At 43.1% G+C, this 19,855-nt stretch overlaps 1 protein-coding gene across 2 annotated transcripts in view; it reads right to left on the bottom strand.

The window, feature by feature from the left end:
* LOC139260007 (collagen alpha-3(VI) chain-like) overlaps nt 1-19,855 on the bottom strand; it is a 263,220-nt gene that overhangs the window by 84,006 nt on the left and 159,359 nt on the right. For both annotated transcript variants that reach the window (XM_070876050.1, XM_070876051.1), the window contains 4 exons: nt 15,809-16,414; nt 7,352-7,954; nt 5,458-6,063; nt 3,856-4,202 (listed from right to left, as the gene is read on the bottom strand). In XM_070876050.1, coding sequence (XP_070732151.1) covers nt 3,856-4,202; nt 5,458-6,063; nt 7,352-7,954; nt 15,809-16,414 — 2,162 coding nt within the window. The remainder of the gene's footprint in view (nt 1-3,855; nt 4,203-5,457; nt 6,064-7,351; nt 7,955-15,808; nt 16,415-19,855) is intronic.

The following is a 19,855-nucleotide window of genomic DNA, read 5'->3' as shown; positions in this document are numbered from 1 at the left end:
ATAGAAAAGCAAATTATAATTTAAATGGAGAAAAATTGAAAAGTGCTGCAGTACAGAAAGACCTGGGTGTCCTTGTGCATGAAACACAAAAAGTTAATATGTAAAGCAAGTAATCAGGAAGGCAAATGGAATGTTGGCCTTTATTGCAAGGTGGATATAGAGTATAAAAGCAAAGAAGTCCTGCTACAACTGCACAGAGTATTGGTGAGGCCACACCGAGAGTACTGGGGACAGTTTTGGTCTCTGTATTTAAGGAAGGATATACTTGCATTGGAGGCTGTTCCGAGAAGGGTCACAAGGTTGATTCCGGAGATGAGGGGGTTGACTTATGAAGATAGGTTGAGCAGGTTGAGCCTCTACTCATTGGATTTCAGAAGAATGAGAAGTGATCTTATCGAAACATATAAGATAATTAGTTGGCTCGACAAGGTGGATGCAGAGAGGATATTCCTACTCATAGGGGAAACTAAAACAAGAAACATAGTCTCAGAATAAGGGGCTGCCCATTTAAAACTGAGATGAGGATAAATTTCTTCCTTCAGAGGGTTGTAAATCTGTGGAGTTATCTGCCAGAGAGCTGAGGAGGCTGGGTCACTGAATATATTTAAGGTAGAAATAGACAGATTTTTGAGCAATAAGGGAATAAAGGGTTATGAGGAGCAGGCAGGGAAGTGGAGCTGAGTCCACGATCAGATCAGCCATGATCATATTAAAATGGCGGAGCAGGCTCAAGTGAAAAAAGGGTAAAAAAAAAACTTAAAGACACTTTGTCTAAATGCACGAAGCATTTGTAACAAGATAGATGAGTTGACGGCACAAATTGAGACAAATGGGTATGATCTGGTGGGCATTACAGAGACATAGTTGCAAGGTGACCAGGACTGGGAATTAAATATTCAGGGGTACTTGACAATCCGGAAGGACAGACAGAAAGGAAAAGGAGGTGGGGTAGCTTTATTGATAAAGGATGGAATCACTGCAATAGTAAGAAACGATATTGGCTCAAATGATAAGGGTGTTGAAAGAGTTTGGGTAGAGATAAGGAACAATAAGGTGAAAAAGTCACTGATGGGCATAGTCAAAGCACCCCGAACAGTAGCAACTCTGTTGGTCGGAGCATAAACCAGGAAATAGTGGGGGTTTGTAAAAGGGGAACAGCAATAATCATGGGTGATTTTAACCTCCATATTGATTGGACAAATCAAATTGGTCAGGGTAGCCTTGAGGAAGAGTTCATAGAGTGCGTAAGGGATGGGTTCCTTGAGCACTCCGTAACGGAATCAACCAGGGTGCAGGCTATCTTAGATCTGGTCCTGTGTAATGAGACAGGATTAATAAACAATCTCCTAGTAAAGGATCCCCTTGGAATGAGTGATCATAGCATGATTGAATTTCAAATTCAGATGGAGGGTGAGAAAGTTGGATCTCTAACCAGCGTACTAAGCTTAAATAAGAGAGACTGTGAAGGTAAGAGGGTACAGTTGGGTAAAGTGGACTGGAAAAATAGATTAACGTGTAGGACGGTTGATTAACAGTGGTATACATTGAAGGAGATATTTTACAATTCTCAAGAAAAATATATTCCCGTGAGGAGGAAAGGGTGTAAGAGAAAAGATAGCCATCTGTGGCTAACTAAAGAAATAAAGGACGGTATCCAATTAAAAACAAGGGCATACAAAGTGGCCAAATCTAGTGGGAGGACAGAAGACTGTGAGGCTTTTAAAAGCCAGCAAAGAACAACTAAAAAAATAATTAAGAAAGGGAAGATAGACTATGAAAGTAAACTAGTGCTGAATATTAAAACAGATAGCAAGAGTTTCTATAGGTATATAAAAAGGAAAAGGGTGGCTAAAATAAATGCTGGTCCCTTAGAGGACAAGACCGGGGAATTAATAATGGGGAACATGGAGATGGCAGAAACTCTGAACAAATATTTTATGGTAGAGGACACTAACAATATTCTGACAGTGGATGGTCTAGGGGCTAGGGGGGGGGGGGCAGGGGAGGGACTTAACACAATCACAATCACTAAGGAGGTGGTACTCAGTAAGATAATGGGACTAAAGGCAGATAAATCCCCTGGACCTGATGACTTGCATCCTAGGGTCTTAAGAGAAGTAGCGGCAGGGATTGTGGATGCATTGGTTGTAATTTACCAAAATTCCCTGGATTCTGGGGAGGTCACAGCAAATTGGAAAACTGCAAATGTATGCTCCTATTTAAAAAGGGAGGCAGACAAAAAGCAGGAAACTATAAACCAGTTAGCTTAACATCTGTGGTTGGGAAAATGTTGGAGTCCATTATTAAAGCAGCAGTAGCAGGACATTTGGAAAGCATAATTCGGTCAGGCAGAATCAGCATGGATTTATGTAGGGGAAGTCATGTTTGACAAATTTGCTGGAGTTCTTTGAGGATGTCACAAACAGGGTGGATACAGGGGAACCAGTGGATGTGGTGTATTTGGACTTCCAGAAGGCATTTGACAAGGTGCCACATAAAAGGTTACTGCACAAGATAAAAGTTCACAGGGTTGGGGGTAATATATTAGCATGGATAGTGGATTGGCCAACTAACAGAGAACAGAGTCGCGATAAATGGTTCATTCTCTGGTTGGCAACCAGTAAGTAGTGGGGTGCCGCAGGGATCAGTGCTGGGACCCCAATTATTTACAATCTATCTTAACGACTTGGAAGAAGGGACTGAGTGTAACATAGCCAAGTTTGCTGATAATACAAAGATGGGAGAAAAAACAGTGTGTGAGGAGGACACAAAAAATCTTCAGAAGGACATAGACAGGCTAAATGAGTGGGCAAAAATTTGGCAGATGGGGTATAATGTTGGAAAGTGTGAGGTCATGCATTTTGGCAGAAAAAAAAATCAAAAAGCAAGTTATTATTTAAATGGAGAAAGATTGCAAAGTGCTGCAGTACAGCGGGACTTTGGGGTACTTGTGTATTAAACACAAAAGGATAGTATGCAGGTACAGCAAGTGATCAGGAAGGCCAATGGAATCTTGGCCTTTATTGCAAAGGGGATGGAGTATAAAAGCAAGGAAGTCTTACTTCAGCTATCTAAGTTATTGGTGAGGCCACAACTGGAATACCGCGTGCAGGTTTGGTTTCCATATTTACGAAAGGATATACTTGCTTTGGAGGCAGTTCAGAGAAGGTTCACTAGGATGATTCCGGGGATGAAGGGGTTGACTTATGAGGAAAGGTTGAGTAGGTTGGGCCTCTACTCATTGGAGTTCAGAAGAATGAGAAGTGATCTTATAGAAACGTATTAAGATTATGAGGGGGCTTGACAAAGTGGATGCAGAGAGGATATTTGCACTGATGGGGGAAGACTAGAACTCGAGGACACGATCTTAGAATAAGGGGCTGCCCATTTAAAACAGAGATGAGGAGAAATTTCTTCTGAGGGTTGTAAATCTGTGGAATCTGCTGCCTCAGAGAGCTGTGGAAGCTGAAACATTGAATAAATTTAAGACAGAAATAGACAGCTTCTTAAATGACAAAGTGATAAGGGGTTATGGGGAGCAGGCAGGGAAGTGGAGCCGAGTCCATGATCAGATCAGCCATGATCTTATTGAATGGCGGAGCAGGCTCAAGGGGCTGTATGGCCTACTCCTGTTCCTATTTCTTATGTTCTTATGTTCTTATGTTCAATGACACTGAACCTAAGAAAATAACTAGAGTAAAAATATAAAAACCGACATTTCAATATGTTAAAAAAATATAAGTAGCAGCATAACAAAAGTAGAACACCAGCCACTAACAGCTATCCTTTGCAGCCAATCAATAATGACATTTTATTTAAAAATAAACAATCTAAAATGAAAGACTCATGGTTTACCTTGACATGATCAGGACCAGCAGTTTTAAAAGTATCCTTGTATGCATCGAATGTGCCTGCATTCAAGACGTATGGACCAAAATTTCTGAGCTTGTTGAACGCAGTCATTATTTCAGGTTGATATTCCACCAAATCAATGACACGGGGTTGGCCAGCTTGATTGAAAACCGTGACCCCAATTCTTACACTGGGTGAATCTGAGCCAGTGCAGCTAATAGTCCGCAACTGTGAAATTCTTTGTAAAATATCTGCGGCCTTGGATATGAAACCTCTTTGAGTTTCAAAAACGTCATTTCCTAATCCAACTGTGCTGACATCAAAGCCAAGCAAAACATCAACGTTGCATCCTGTGGAGAACAAAAAAAAAAAAATGTTTTAAGTCAGTAGTCCCTAAATGAAAGGTTGAAATATATCATTAAGAATTTGACCCCACCATGTAGCATTGGTGCATAATGTCCTCCCAAATCACATGAGTTCTTCACTATGGCTGGGAAAATAAGCTTTACTACACTATCAAAAATGAAATATTGATTTGTTGTGTGAAAGTTTTGACAATTGTCTGAGGTTAGCTGTATGATTTGATTCCATGGACAAATCCTAACATTTGCAAATGGGGCTACCTATAGGCAAAAGTATCTAAGTTGTGGAATACTATCCTGTATTCTCTCTATAACAATATTTTATAGGATATTTCCATTAACTGAAAATCAATCAATGAACAGTCACCACAAAAGCAACCAATCAAATCACAGATCCTCCCCCACCCGAGTCCTTTGACAATATGCTGAATCTCACCTATCCCATTATTTATCTCAAAATAACTTGTTACCGTAAAAAACACATTTTCTTAAATCAACAAATACACATTTATACAATTTATCCATTCCATCTTCTGATCATAGAACAAAGTGAGTTTACTGCACAGATGGAGGCCATTTGGCTCTAAAGCAGTTCAAGTAGTTGAGTGAGGAAGTTCCTACTGCTATAGTGATGACAAGCCATGCAAAAGTACATAAGGAGGTCAAAGTCTCAACCTGCCTCCCCTCCCCACTATGATATCTCACACTAGGAAATAAACTCATGGAATAAAAACAGAAAATGCTGGAAATCTCTGCAGGTCAGGCAGCATCTGTGGAGAGAAAGCAGAGTTAACATTTCAAGTCGATGACCCTTCGTCAGAACTCATGGAAAGTGGATAACCTAGACTATTGAGAGTTGGTAGAGGCTCCACGAACTCGAACGTTTATACGTTAGAGGGTATATGAGCTCAGGCCAGCTAGGACACTGGGGACTTGCAGCATAAAGCAACTGCTTGTGGAATTGGGGCTTTGGGTCAACGTTACATATCAAAATCAGAATCTCGCACCTGCATTAGCATCAAATCAACACCCTCTTCCAGGTCAGGAAAAGTGGCAAGTCTTTGTGCAAAATGCAGATCAATTTTACACCATCACCCTTTTGATATTATCTAACTCAGCACAGAGCAGGAATCAAAACATAGCGCCTACCAACCGACACTTACAACCCAAATCCATCTCCAACATTTGTTTATTCACATTCAAGTAAAATACAAATGTTTTAAATGTTATTTTATGTTGTTACCTTTTATTGTTTCAGGCAATTTTGGGCACAGTTCACCTGCAATGACATCAGTGGTGGCTAATAAAACATGCTCGGTCAGTCCAGAGAGATTTTTCATGTCAACTTCTCTAAAAACTCCAGCTGGTTCAGTTGCTAGTTGGGTGATCTCCTGCAAGTCTGCACCTTGCATTCCCACGATGAAGATTTTCAATTGAGCATTCTTTAGCTCCTTTGCAGCCGCTATTGCATCATCACTTGACTTCCCACCAATCAGAAGGAAAGCGATTTGCGGGACCCCTTCTTCAATCCTACTCCCCGCTGAGGTAACAAAATGACGGTTTTTAACATGCCTCAAGGCTGCTCCAGTGTTCAATGATCTGCCTCCTTTGTACTGTATATCCTTAATAGCCTTGATGACATCATCTCTTTTTCGGTATGAATTGAGGAATAATTCATCATTCACATCGGAATTGTACTGGACAGCTCCCATATGGATCGAGTCGTCATCGGCATAGATACCATCAACTATGCTGGAAACAAACTCGGTAAGATAGTGAAAGTTCTGCCATCCAATGTTAATGGAGCCATCCAGAAGAAATACAATATCGGCTTTTCTCTGTGGCAAAACTTGAAAGACAAATTGAAGAAATTACAATACAGTAGATTTGGAATGTGGTTAATGTTTGATAATATTCAAAATATGATTTCAAACTACTCAAGGATTAATATATGCAAAAGACAATTAAGTATTTTAAAATTCACCTCCTCCCATTCTCTGCTGAGTTTCTCCCCTATTGTCTGAAGCTATAGATTTATACTTGCGTAGGCTTCCAATGCACGAGCTACACTTTACTATCTTGCCCAAGAGAACACTTTTTTTTTGTGCGAGAGCCCAAACAGCAACTATGAGCCAGGACTGTGTGTTGTATCACAGTTAAATCCAATCTTGTCCTCAAAAGCATTTACCACCTAGATTACTGGATAGCAATCGAGAGTGAAATGCTGGAGGAATATTTTTCCATTCCCTAGGTTGGGGTTCAAGGACCAACTGTAGTGAGTCTTGGCTGTGAGGCAGCTAGCTCCGTATAGATCATGGATCAAACCTGGAGGTTTATCTAGCCTACAGCCTTCCCTCTCACCCATAAACATTATTGCCTGTTATTTATAATAGATAGACATAATGATTAATGTTCCTTTGAGCTTTCCTACCCTGTTCTTCCGAAGCTCCAAATCTACCCACCTACATTTTTCTTCCCTCGTCTGGCATCTGAACTATATTAAAGTTAAGACTCATCACATCATCTCTTGATCTGGCTCATTCTTTTCCAAGACTTCCAAATTCTTTCCCTCAAGTCTTCTTTTTCTCCAAGCTTAAAACCAAGCTTGGCAAAATCTAAATGCTACTTTTTAATGAATATTATTTTGTCTCCAACTCTGGTGGTGTCCTGCATTGTGGATCTCGATCCTAACCTTGGTTTCTTAAAAAAATAAAAATCTACAAACTACAACCAAAAATGTAAAACCATAATGAAAAGAGTTTTGTGAATAAAGTTGCGGACACATTAACAACTTGCATGGACATATATTGCTGCACATTTATGTATGAAGTCATCATAGCATAAATTATACTCTTCTCTCCTGCACAAAACAAAATTGCTATTTGTTTTCAAATGGAAAAATTGTCTTATTTAATAAAGCAATAAGACCACAGAAACTGGAGACTAGAATTCATGGTTTGCTATATTAGCATACAAGCAACGCATAACATTCCTCTGCCTACTACTTTAGTAGAGGTTAACCTAATAGAAATGGATTAATGCTTGTATTAAAAAAGCAGACAAGAGAAAATCATAGGAACACATTAAGTCTCATCCACTACTATTGGCAACAGTGAGTCCTAGCTTTAGATATGCACCTTCAGTTGGAGGTTCTGGTGTTTCATACGTTTCAGGATTTTCCATCAGCAAACGAAGGCGCAATGTGTCTTGCACACGCTTAAGGTCCTGGAAGTTATTTACTACGTAAGTAGCATAAGGAATAGTTGTGATTCGCTGGAGTTCACCTTTATCTGCATTCTTTGCTCCTACACCGAAGACAGTAATTCCTGAATTTTGTAACGAGCTTAAATATGGACGGAGATCATCGTTGGACTTTCCTCCATTAACGACTATCAGATATTGGGGAACTCCTTCCTGCTGTCTGCTTCCGACCGCTCTGGTGAAGTGGTTCCTCATGACAAACCTCAAGCCTGCACCAGTGTTAAGTGGTGCCCCGCCTCTCGGTCTAATTCGCCTGATGGCGTTATGAAGGGCATCTACACTTGTGTGTTGTTTCAAGACAAACTCGGTTTTTCCATTGTTGCTGTACTGCGCCAGACCAATGCGAACTTTGTTGGGTCCAATATCAAGATTATTGATTATATTCAAGATAAAATCGCGAATATGGGCAAAGTCTTCAGACCCAATACTGCTGGACCCATCAATCAGGAACACAATGTCTTTCTTGACAGTATCTGAAGCTGCAAAACAATGCATTTATTTTTTAATTGGTTGACACAGCACACCACCTGAAAATTACATATAGTATATTCATATTTTCAGAAATTGCATAGGTTTTGAAAGTTGGGCTCCAGGAAACTAGGGCTTCCTTCAGAAGATCTCAGTAGGTGCCCAAGGTCATCTGGTCTCTGTATTTTTCTATATTTGTTGACTAACATACATTATAGGGGGAATTTTAACCCCAAAAAACAGGTCCGTTGGGGTCGAGTGGGAAGTTAAAGTATTAAATATCTGAATCCCAGCCAGAACCCACCTCCCACCTACCCACGGTGGCAGAACAGGGGGCGGACAGCCAACTAGCTGCCTGGAGGCGGGTCGTCCATTTAAATATTAGAATGAGGCTGTCATACCTCAGATTTAATTACCGTTTCAAATTTAAACTTCAGCGGGTCGGGATTTGCAGATCTCGAGAGACCTGCCATCGAAAGTAAGGTGGGGATGGCAGGATCCAGGAGGCAGTTACATCCTGGATCCGGCATCCCTGCCTAATCCACCCCTGCGATTGCTGGTCTGCACCCCTTCACCACCCCCCCCCCACCTCCAATTTACCCCAATGATTGGAGATCCACCACCTCCCTAAAACCCCAATGCTGCTCCTGGCCCGCGCCGCTCACCCAGCCTTCTGATCAGCCACCTCCCCCACCCTTCTATCGTTGCCAACGACCCACTCTGCTCCACTCCTCCGATCGTTGCCGTCCCCAACCCCCAAGCGATCCCTCCCCCCTTCCAGTTTAGTATTGCAGGCTTGCCTGCCCACAACCTCAATCTGGCTGGATGTGCGCGGGAAACAGAGGTTTGTCATGCAATTCAAGCCCTGCCATTAAATTCGGTAGGCCTACAGGAAATCTGTTCTCCCGGATTTCCATACCACTTTAGAGTCCACACCTCACCCCCGCTCCCAAACCACATCCCTATTAAAATTCAGGCCTACATCTTTTGCTATAAACACTCATAAAACCTGTGGTGTATGTAGGCACCTTTAGTAATGACTCCACAAAGCAGGGTATGATACTTAAACTGCACTGAGCTACAGTCCTTTATTAGCAGCTCCTGAGTGCTGACAACACGCTGTGTGTCTCTTTTTATACTGGGTTACCTGCCGTGTGCCGGCAACCCCTGGGTCTCCAGCAAAGCGCCCTCTAGTGTACCGGTAAGTTGTATGCAGTACAAGGGTACATTCAATGTTGCATGACAGTGTTGCAGACATCACACAGTGAACAGGCATGCCGACACAATACTCCCCCGAGCATTTTTCATATCCTAGTTATCATGACCAGGGGAGGTGATCAGTGGTGGGCCATGGGAGGTTGTGTTGAGGGTTGTGTGGTTGTCAGGTGTGACCCCTGTGCTTGAGGCTGACCTCGTATGTTTCCCCTCCCTCACACACAAACCAAGTGGGTGTCACTGTTGTGGGATCCCTCGGGGAGGTAGCCATGGCAGCAGTGGGTGGTATGTATACACTGTGATGTGGGCAGTTGTGGGGTGGTGGGCAGGGCCACAAGACTGGGTGGGCTCCTTGTCCACCAATGGGGATGAGGGTCAGGTCATCCCAGGGTTTGCCAGGGAAGCTGGCGGGTATTGGCCTCATGCTTTTGGTGTTGGTCCTGGTGGCCAGGGGCTGTAGGGCTGGTCTGGTGCCGGTTGCCATTGGTGGTGGCTGGGCTGCCCATTGACCATTGTCCCTGTAGTGGGTCTGCTCCCACTGCCTGTGTGTGTGTCCTGCAAGGGGCATCACATTCATTCCAAAGGTCCAGGCTACATGGTCAGGTAGCCTGCTGGACCTGGGGGTCTTTCACAGGGGGATTCCATTGGCATCAGCATGGTCCCTGTAGGATCCAATGTCCTTTGGCAGTGTCACCTTGGCTCTGATCACACATAGTCGAGCCTGCATTATACATTCTAGCACTTGCATCACTTTTGGGTGTCCTGGTTTCAACAGACATGGTTACATTAGGCATTTCACAATCTCTATCATTATTGTTAAGCATAATGAACTTGTTCTTAACCTTACTGGCACCTGCATTCATCTCATTAGTCACATTAGTTAAACCAGCATCACAATTCATGGTTACATTGTATACATTTTCATACTTGCACCCTTTAAGTGCATCTTTAGCTTTAAGGCCCGTGTACTCAAATAGTTGGAACTTCCCCTTTAAATTTCTTTGGTTACCGGTCTCCTTTAAGGGAGCTTTCAAATCCGATTAGCCGCTCGATGTCACATGATGCTCCTCCATGCTGACTCGAGGCATGGAGACGGCCATTTTGAATGCAGGTCTGCTGCTTGTGGTGCTGCGGCCATTTTGTGGTGCTCTTTTCTTTTACATGTTTGTGGTGCTGCAGCCATTTTGTGGTCTTGCTGCAGGCAGGCTGTGGTGCTCTTTTCTTCCACAGCACCACTTCGCCTGATGTGGACCCGGTTCATCCAATTCCTGCCCAGCAGCGTGGGACCATCGCCAGCTACAATCCACAGGGGAAGTTTGTGTAACACGCCACCCTGGGAGACCTGGGCATTTACACTGCCAATGATTTGAATTTTATCTTTGGTAGAGGTGAGCAGCTTTGCCAGGACAAGAGACAGTTTTGGTCGAGTGGCAGGATTCCTCCAAATTTTTTCAAAGGTCTTTTGGCTCATCACAGACTGGCTCGCCCCGGTGTCGATCTCCATGGAAACTGGGACCCCGTCAATGTCCACTTCCATCATCCACGGAGAACTTCCGGTGGAACAGGTAAAGATTCCATAGTCTTCTCCCAGGGTTAAAGCAGCTTCATCTTCATCTGTGTCGGAGGCCCGGTGATTAGCCAACTCATCAGAGACACAGTGAGTACAGCCTTTTCTGCACATTCTCTGAAGGTGCCCTTTTTCTTTGCAGCCTTTGCATGCACAGTCTTTGTAGCGGCACTGGTGGGCCCTGTGGTTTCCTCCACAGCGCCAGCACGGGGCCATCCAGTTTGCCCCATGTGGCGGACTCAGGGTTGCGGGATTCGGGGCAGTATTTCTACCTTTAGAAGTGTCCATGCAGTGCACTGCACTCATGGGTTTAGAGTCCTGGGTCAGTATTCGCCTGGAGTCGCTGGCCGAAACCATGTAGGCTTTGGCTCACTTGAATTGCTTTCTGCAGGGTGACCGTGATGTCAGCCAAGAGCAATTTGTGTAGGAGGCATTCGTGGCCGATTCCGATGACAAATATGTCTCTTAGTGCTTCATTAAGGTGGTCGCCAAACTCACATGGTGCAGCTAGTCTTCTTAAGTGTGCAGCAGACTTGGCAATTTCTTGGCCCTCAGGTCGCTGGTAAATGTAGAACTGGTGCCTGGCTGTGAGGATGCTTTCTTTCGGTTTTAGATGTTCCTGTATGATTGTTACAAGTTGCTCATAGCTCTTAGTGGTTGTCTTCTCTGGGGCTAGTAAGTCCCTATAAGATCGTAGATGGTGGACCCACAACTGCTAAACAGGATGGCCCTGCGTTTGTTCGGTAGTGTGGCCGGTGTGTCCCCGTCCAGGTCGTTGGCTATAAAGAAGTGTTCCAATCTTTCCACAAAGGCATCCCAATCTTCCCCCAACATTGAATGTACCCTTGTACTGCATACACCTTACCGGTACACTAGAGGGTGCTGTTGCTGGAGACCCAGGGGTTGCCTGCACACAGCAGGTAACCCAGTATAAAAAGGAACACGCAGCATGTCGTCAGCACTCAGGAGATGCTAATAAAGGACTGCAGGTCTGCACAGTTTTAGTATCATACCCTGCCTCATGAAGTCATGAGTAAAGGTTCCTACATACACCACAAAACCAATCTCTACAGTTAAATGCAGTGTTATTCTTTAGGTAGTTTATATTGTTTTTGGGGAAGATAGGAAAGTTTTCTGAGGAGTGTGTCAGTATTTTCAGAGGATTCCCAATTGTATGTTAATATTTGCAAGGAATCCCCAAGATGTGTTAATATTTACAGTATAGAAAGGACGGGAGGGAGGGGGGATTTTCAGGGGTTCCCAGAGTGTGTTGGTATCCACAGGGAGGCCCCAAACAGAAAAAAAAAACTACCTTCCACTGAACAAATATTTTGTATCAGTCTTTACGGTAGAGGACCCTAAAAATATCCCAACAGTGGAAAGTCAAGGGGCTATGGGGTGGGGGGGTGGGGGGCGAGGAACTTAACACAATCACAATCACTAAGGAGGTGGTACTCAGTAAGATAATGGGACTAAAGGCGGATAAATCCCATAGACCTGATGGCTTGCATCCTAGGGTCTTAGTAACGGCAGGGATAGTGGATGCATCGGTTGTAATTTACCAAAATTCCCTGGATTCTGGGGAGGTCCCAGCAGATTGGAAAACATGTAAAGTCCCTATTTAAAAAAAGAGGCAGACAAAAAGCAGGAAACTATAGACCAGTTAGCCTAACATCTGCGGTTGGGAAAATGTTGGAGTCCATTATTAAAGAAGCAGTAATAGGATATTTGGTAAAACAAAATTCAGTCAGGCAGAATCAGCATGTATTTATGAAAGGTAAGTCATGTTTGACAAATTTGCTGGAATTCTTTAAGGATGTAACAAACAGGGTGGATAAAGGGGAACCAGTGCATGTGGTGTATTTGGAATTCCAGAAGGTATTTGACAAGGTGCCACATAAAAGGTTACTGCACAAGATAAAAGCTCACGGGGTTGGGGGTAATATATTAACATGGATAGAGGATTGGCTAACTAACAGAAAACAGAGTCGGGATAAATGGTTCATTCTCTGGTTGGCAATCAGTAACTAGTGGGGTGCCGCAGGGATCAGTGCTGGGACCCCAACTATTTACAATCTATATTAATGACTTGGAAGAAGGGATAGAGTGTAACATAGCTAAGTTTGCTGATGATACAAAGATGGGAGGAAAAGCAATGTATGAGGAGGACACAAAAAATCTGCAAAAGGACATAGACAGGCTAAGTGAGTGGACCAAAATTTGGCAGATGGAGTATAATGTTGGAAATTGTAAGGTTATGCACTTTGGCAGAAAAAAAAAATCAAAAAGCAAGTTTTTATTTAAATGGAGAAAAATTGCAAAGTGCTACAGTACAGTGAGACCTGGGGGTACTTGTGCGTGAAACACAAAAGGTTAGTATGCAGGTACAGCAAGTGATCAGGAAGGCCAATGGAATCTTGGCCTTTATTGCAAAGGAGATGGAGTATAAAAGCAGGAAAGTCTTGCTAAAGTTATATAGTGTATTGGTGAGGCCACACCTGGAATACAGCGTGCAGTTTTGGTTTCCATATTTACGAAAGGATATACTTGCTATGGAGGCAGTTCAGAGAAGGCTCACTAGGTTGATTCCGGAGATGAGGGGGTTGACTTATGAGGAAAGGTTGAGTAGGTTGGGTCTCTACACATAGGAAGTCAGAAGAATGAGAGATGATCTTATCGAAATATATAAGATTATGAGGGGGCTTGACAAGGTGGATGCAGAGAGAATGTTTCCACTGATAGGGGTGACTAGAACTAGGGGGCATAATCTTAGAATAAGGGGCCACCCATTTAAAACTGAGATGAGGAGAAATTTCTTCTCTGAGGGTTGTAAATCTGTGGAATTTGCTGCCTCAGAGAGCTGTGGAAGCTGGGACATTGAATAAATTTAGGACAGAGATAGACAGTTTCTTAAATGATAAGGGAATAAGGGGTTATGGGGAGCGGCCGGGAAGTGGACCTGATTCCATGATCAGATCAGCCATGATAGCGGAGCAGGCTCAAGGGGTCGGATGGCCTACTCCTGCTCCAATTTCATAAGTTCTTATGACTCCGTGGGGGAAAAAAAACTATGCTTTACCGAGAAATGGAAGAGCAGAGAAAGAACTTGCATTTTAGGTAGTAAAGTGTCCCAAGGCGCTTCACATGACTGTTATGGCATAAAACTTGACATAAAGAGACTAGAGGTAGGTTTTAAGGAGCATCTTCAAGGAAAAAAGAAAGGGAGGGAATTCCAGAGCTTAGGGCCCAGGCAGGTGAAAGCATGGCTGCCAATGGAATGAAAATGGAGTAAACAGGGAGATGGACGAGGGGGAGGCGGGGAGTTAGAAAGGGATGGAGGGACTACAAAGCCAGTAAAAAACAGGCAGAGATATTTAAAGGAGATATGGAAGAAACAGAGACACATAGAGACAAAGAAAAGCAACTGACAATAGTGTGTGTATATTAGTGTGTTCTTTTGTCCCAGTGAGGGGATAATACAGGGCATTGGATGTATGAAACATAGCAGACAGAACTTGTGCATTGTTCATGTGGCTGTGAAGCATCAGTAAACCTGCAATTTTCAATACATGAAGCTCATGCAGAGGAGGTATTTATGGGTTAACCCAGGATGAAATGAGCTAATTTAATATAAACTGGGGATTGAACTCAGGACTTTCCTATTGTTAGTGTTCACAAACTCTCTGGATAAACATGATGCATAATTAGAGATATCCAGTCTTTTCCTTTTGTGTATTGTTCAATTAATCACTGAGTTCCATTTGCAATACACCATCTTTTCCAGACCTTTGTCAATGGATCTGTATAAATGCCAATTCTGAGGAGCAGAGCAACCTCACTAATCTGAGACCACTTTGATCAAAGTCACCATCACACATGTTGTGATTGTTGGAATGTACATGTGCTTTCTCCTCCTCCTTGATCTCTAAACAGCATTTAACATGCCATCTTCCGCCACTGTCGCTCCTCTGATATATCTCTGGGGGACCACTTTCGTGTGTTGGAATGTGTGTCCTCCACGAACTGTTTTGTGTTGTCAGACTGCTGGTCATGGATGAAACAAAACTTCCTCTAACTGAACACTGGGAAGACCGGATTTGACTTCTGTCACACATTGCACTTTTGCTTGATTCCCTCCCTCTCCTTGGTTACTCACTCAGGCTGAACTGGACATGTGAAACCTGTGAACTTTTCAACCACCAGCTGAATTTCAAGCCCCATGACTTCCTGGAGGTGCACTACTTGGATGTGCAAGTAAAAGCCATCAAGAAGCTTGGCAATCATATCACCAACTAGAACCATTAGGATCCCAAGAATGGCATGAGAATAAATGTTTGACTTCCACCTCCACACATTGCCTGCCTTCACCCTTATTTCAACCCCCACTGAATCTGAATCTCTTGACTGTGCATTGTTATCTCCAGACTCAACTTTTCAAATATCTTCCAAGCCAACTCCCAAACACTTTCATACACATACTGTAACTTGTCCAAATCTCTGCTGCCCATATTGTGTCTCATGCTAAGTCCTGCTTCCTTGCTAAATCCCACTCTGCCAACCAATAATGGTTCCCTGTCTTAACATTTTCAATTCAAAATCCTTATCTTCATTCACAGGTTACTCTATGGCATTGCCCAACCATTCCTCTTCAATTTCCTCCGGCCCTATGATTTCTGTGATCCTGCAAATCCCTAATCCAGCATTGCTATGGGTGCCTTCAGCTTGTCTTGACCCTACTCTTCGAAAGCACTTTGCTAAACACCTCCAGTTTTCTGCTTCTCTTTCGGCCTTTAAGGTACTTCTAGAAAACAATAATTTCAACCATGCTCCAAACAACTGTGTTTTTTTTCCTATTATCTTCACTATGAAATGCGTTGGGCTTGTATGAATCACAAGTTGTTGTTGTGATCCCTCCCTGTCACGGAGCAGCTAACCTTTGTTCTGCATCACCCCACCTCCCCCTTTCCCACCAACCACATTATACTCCTCTGTGGGGCACCATTTAGTTTACCAATGTAGTGTACCATAATGACAACTCTATTCAATGCTTTAAAATATTTGAAGAAATCTGTTTCTTCCTTACGTTCTGCAGGATTTATTCTGTAGGTTTCTTTTATCTGATCTGTATTTAGTGTTGAAAGCGGCAACAACAATCGTTGCTGTATATTCTGCAAATTCCGAAAGTCATTGATCCTGTAAATATAATCAGGGGACAGTGAAATCTGTTGGAGCTCTCCAGCATCCGCATCTCTGGACCCGATACTGAAAGGTGCTATGCCAGCTTGTTTCAATGCTAGCGATGCCTGGGTAACTGGATCGGTGGATTTGCCAGAAGTGAGAAGGATCAAGAACTGAGGCACATCCTCTTGGATTCTACTTCCAGAGGGCTTGGTGAAAAGGTTGTTTGTAACATAGTTCAGTGCTTTGCCGATGTTGATGTTCCGCCCTCCTTTAAGCTGCAGGTTGCGTACTGCGGCTTGAACTTCAGGTTTAGTGGTGTAAGCATTTAAGAGGAACTCTACTCTGGAATCATCACTATATTGCACAACACCAACACGGACTTTGTCACTGCCAATATCGAGGTTGTCAACAATTCTAGAAATAAAATTGCGCACTGAAGGGAAAACTGGTCCAACAGTGCTCGACCCATCAAATAGGAAGACGATATCTCTCCTGACGGTATCTGGAACTGCAAAATAATAAGTTGTTTAGCTTTTCATTGACTACAACAATACAAAAATCCCTCTACCAAAGTAGCAGGAATGAAGGTTCAATTCTTGGATTGAAACATCTCAAATTATGAATAATTGTGCAATTTAATAAGATTCTATGTTATACTTCCTCATCACCATTTTTCTCCCATCCGCTCATAAAAGTGCTGACTAGTTATGCGGTACAACTATCGTTGGATGGGCCACATTGTCCGCATGCCCGACACAAGATTCCCAAAGCAAGAGCTCTACCTGGAACTCCTACATGGCAAGCGAGCCCCAGGTGAGCAGAGGAAATGTTTCAAGGACACCCTCAAAGCCTCCGTGATATAGTGCAATATCCCCACCGACACCTGGGAATCCCTGGCCAAAGTCTGTAAGTGGAGGAAGCGCATCCGGGAGGGCGCTGAGCACCTCGAGTCTCGTCGCCGAGAGCATGCAGAAAAGAAGCGCAGGCAGCGGAAGGCAAACCAGACTCCCCACCCACCCTTTCCTTCAACGTCTGTCTGTCCCACCTGTGACAGAGACTGTAATTCCTGTATTGAACTGTACAGTCACCTGAGAACTCACTTTTAGAGTGGAAGCAAGTCTTCCTCGATTTTGAGGGATTGCCTATGATGATAACTACATGGGCATTAACTGTCCTCTGTTATCTCAAGTCACCACTTGCGTGTAACCCTAAACAGTGAATATCTGCAGACTATTTAACTGTGCAAGCTTGAACCAATATCCACACACATGCACTTTCCAGCAAGGGTCATTGGCAAAGTGCCCTCAATTTTTTTGTGTGCAGTCACTCCAACCGGCTGCGCAGCACATTCCAATTTTCGTTCATACGCAGTTTTTTCCATGTTAAAACCAGTGAGCAACCTGTGCCGGACCTTCAGACCGTTGCATGGCTGCACAGCTTAGCGGAAACATTGGTCACTGGATATCAGGTGGATATCGTGGACGATTTGCCTGCCCCATCCCCTCGGCCAGCTGAGGACATTTGCAGCACCTTCAAAAGGGGTGCAGGGAGGGGCAAAACTGCATTCTGAAAATCGGATATTTTTCCTGCTGGCTGCTCTTATTTTGCAATACAGTTTAATAAGGTTATTAGTAATTCTGATTGCATTTGGAACTGGAAGTTCAGAGGAATTTAATTTGCAATAGATTGCTTGCAAATAGTACTGCTTCATATAATAATGCTGATCCCTATGTATTATAGAACAACACTTCTCTAGAAGATACATTGGATAAATGCAAACTCACGACATGGAGTGTCTTCCACCAGGAGTGCAAATCAGATGTACTCCATCTCAAGCCTCGCATCAGGCTCAACTACTTTAAGTAATGCCTTGATTTAAAAATTCTCATCCTGGTTTTCAAATCTCTTCCCAAATCTAATCTTCTCCAGCCCCATCCTGCCCCGCCCCAACCCCCCTCCCAGAGATATCTGCGCTCTGCTAATTTTGCCCTTTTGAGCATCCCTGATTATAATCGCTCAACCACTTGTAGCCATGCCTTCAACTGCTTAGGTCCGAAGCTCTGGAATTCCATGCCTAAATATCCTCGCCTCTCTTTGCTCCTTTAAGACGATCCTTAAAATCTCTCTCTGACCAAGCTTCGAGTCGTCTGCCCTAATTTCTCCTTATGTGGCTCGGTCTCAAATTTTTTTTGTCTTTATAATACTCCTGCGAAGCACCTTGAGACATTTTACTCCATTAAAGGCGCTATATAAATAAAACTTGTTGATGTATATTTACGTTCCCTTGACTCATGATTGAAAATTAGAATAAAGGGAAACTATTTAACATATTTTAGAAACTTGCATCGTGTCTCTCTTCTTTTCTGCAATAATTTTTGTTTAACTTTTCTAAAACATGAGATTTTTTCCTAAGGGCTGGAACACTTTCTCTTCCGAATACCCAGTGTTGGCATCAAGTATTCCCAAGCCAGTTATAGAAAGGATAAGAACGTAAGCAGGAGTAGGACATTTGGTCCCTCGAGCTGATCTAATCATGGACTTAGCTCCACTTCCCTGCCTGCTCCCCATAACCCTTCACTCACTTATCGCTCAAAAATCTGTCTATCTCCACTTTAAATATATTCAATGCCCCAGCCTCCACAGCTCTTTGGGCAGAGAATACCATAGATTTACAAACCTCAGAAGAAATTTCTGCTCATCTCAATTTTAAATGGGCAGCTCCTTATTCTAAGACTATGTCCCCTAGTTTTAGTTTCCCCTATGAGTGGAAATATCCTCTGCATCCACCTTGTCGAGTCTCCTCATTATCTTATATGTTTCGATAAGATCACCTCTCATTCTTCTGAACTCCAATGTGTATAGGCCCAACCTACTGAACCTACCTTCATAAGTCATCCCCCTCATCTCCGGAATCAACCTAGTGAAACTTCACTGATCAGCCTCCAATGCAAGTATAACCTTCCTTAAATACGGAGACCAAAACTGTACGCAGTACTCCAGGTGTGGCCTCACCAATACCCTGTTGCATGACTTCTCTGTTTTTAATACTCTATCCCCTTGCAATAAAGGCTAACATTCCATTTGCCTTCCTGATTCCTTGCTGTACTTGCATACTCACTTTTTATGTTTCACGCACAAGGACCCCCAGGTCTCCCTGTACTGCAGCACTTTGCAATTTTTCTCCATTTAAATTATAATTTTCTTTTCTATTTTTTCTGCCAAAGTGGATAACCTCACATTTTCCCACATTATACTACATCTTTCAAATTTTTGTCCACTCACTTAGCCTGTCTATATCCCTTTGCAGATATTTTGTGTCCTCCTCACAATTTGCTTTCTCACCCATCTTTGTATCAGCAAACTTGGCTACATTACACTCGGTCCCTTCATCCATGTCATTAATATAGATTGTAAGTAGTTGAGGACCCAGCACCAATCACTATGGCACCCCACTAGTCACTGTTTGCCAACTGGGAAATGACCCATTTATCTCGACTCTCTGTTTTCTGTTAGTTAGCCAATCCTCTATCCATGCTAATATATTATCCCCAACCCAGTGAGCTTTTATCTTGTGCAGTAACCTTTTATGTGGCATCTTATCGAATGCCTTCTGGAAATCCAAATACACCACATCCACTGGTTCCCCCTTATCCACCCTACCCGTTACATCCTCAAAGAACTCCAGCAAATTTGTCAAACATGATTTCCCTTCCATAAAACCATGCTGACTCTGCTCGATTGAATCATGCTTTTCTAAATGTCCTGCTACTGCTTCCTTAATAATGGACTCCAGCATTTTCCCAATGACAGATGTTAGGCTAACTGGTCTATAGTTTCCTGCTTTTTGTCTGTCTCCTTATTTAAATAGAGGCGTTATATTTGCGGTTTTCCAATCTGCTGGGACCTCCCCAGGATCCAGGGAATTTTGGTAGATTACAACCACTATTGC

This window comes from Pristiophorus japonicus, chromosome 3, assembly GCF_044704955.1.
Source record: "Pristiophorus japonicus isolate sPriJap1 chromosome 3, sPriJap1.hap1, whole genome shotgun sequence".
Classification (NCBI taxonomy): domain Eukaryota; kingdom Metazoa; phylum Chordata; class Chondrichthyes; family Pristiophoridae; genus Pristiophorus; species Pristiophorus japonicus.
This window is presented reverse-complemented; position numbering and strand designations above follow the sequence as displayed.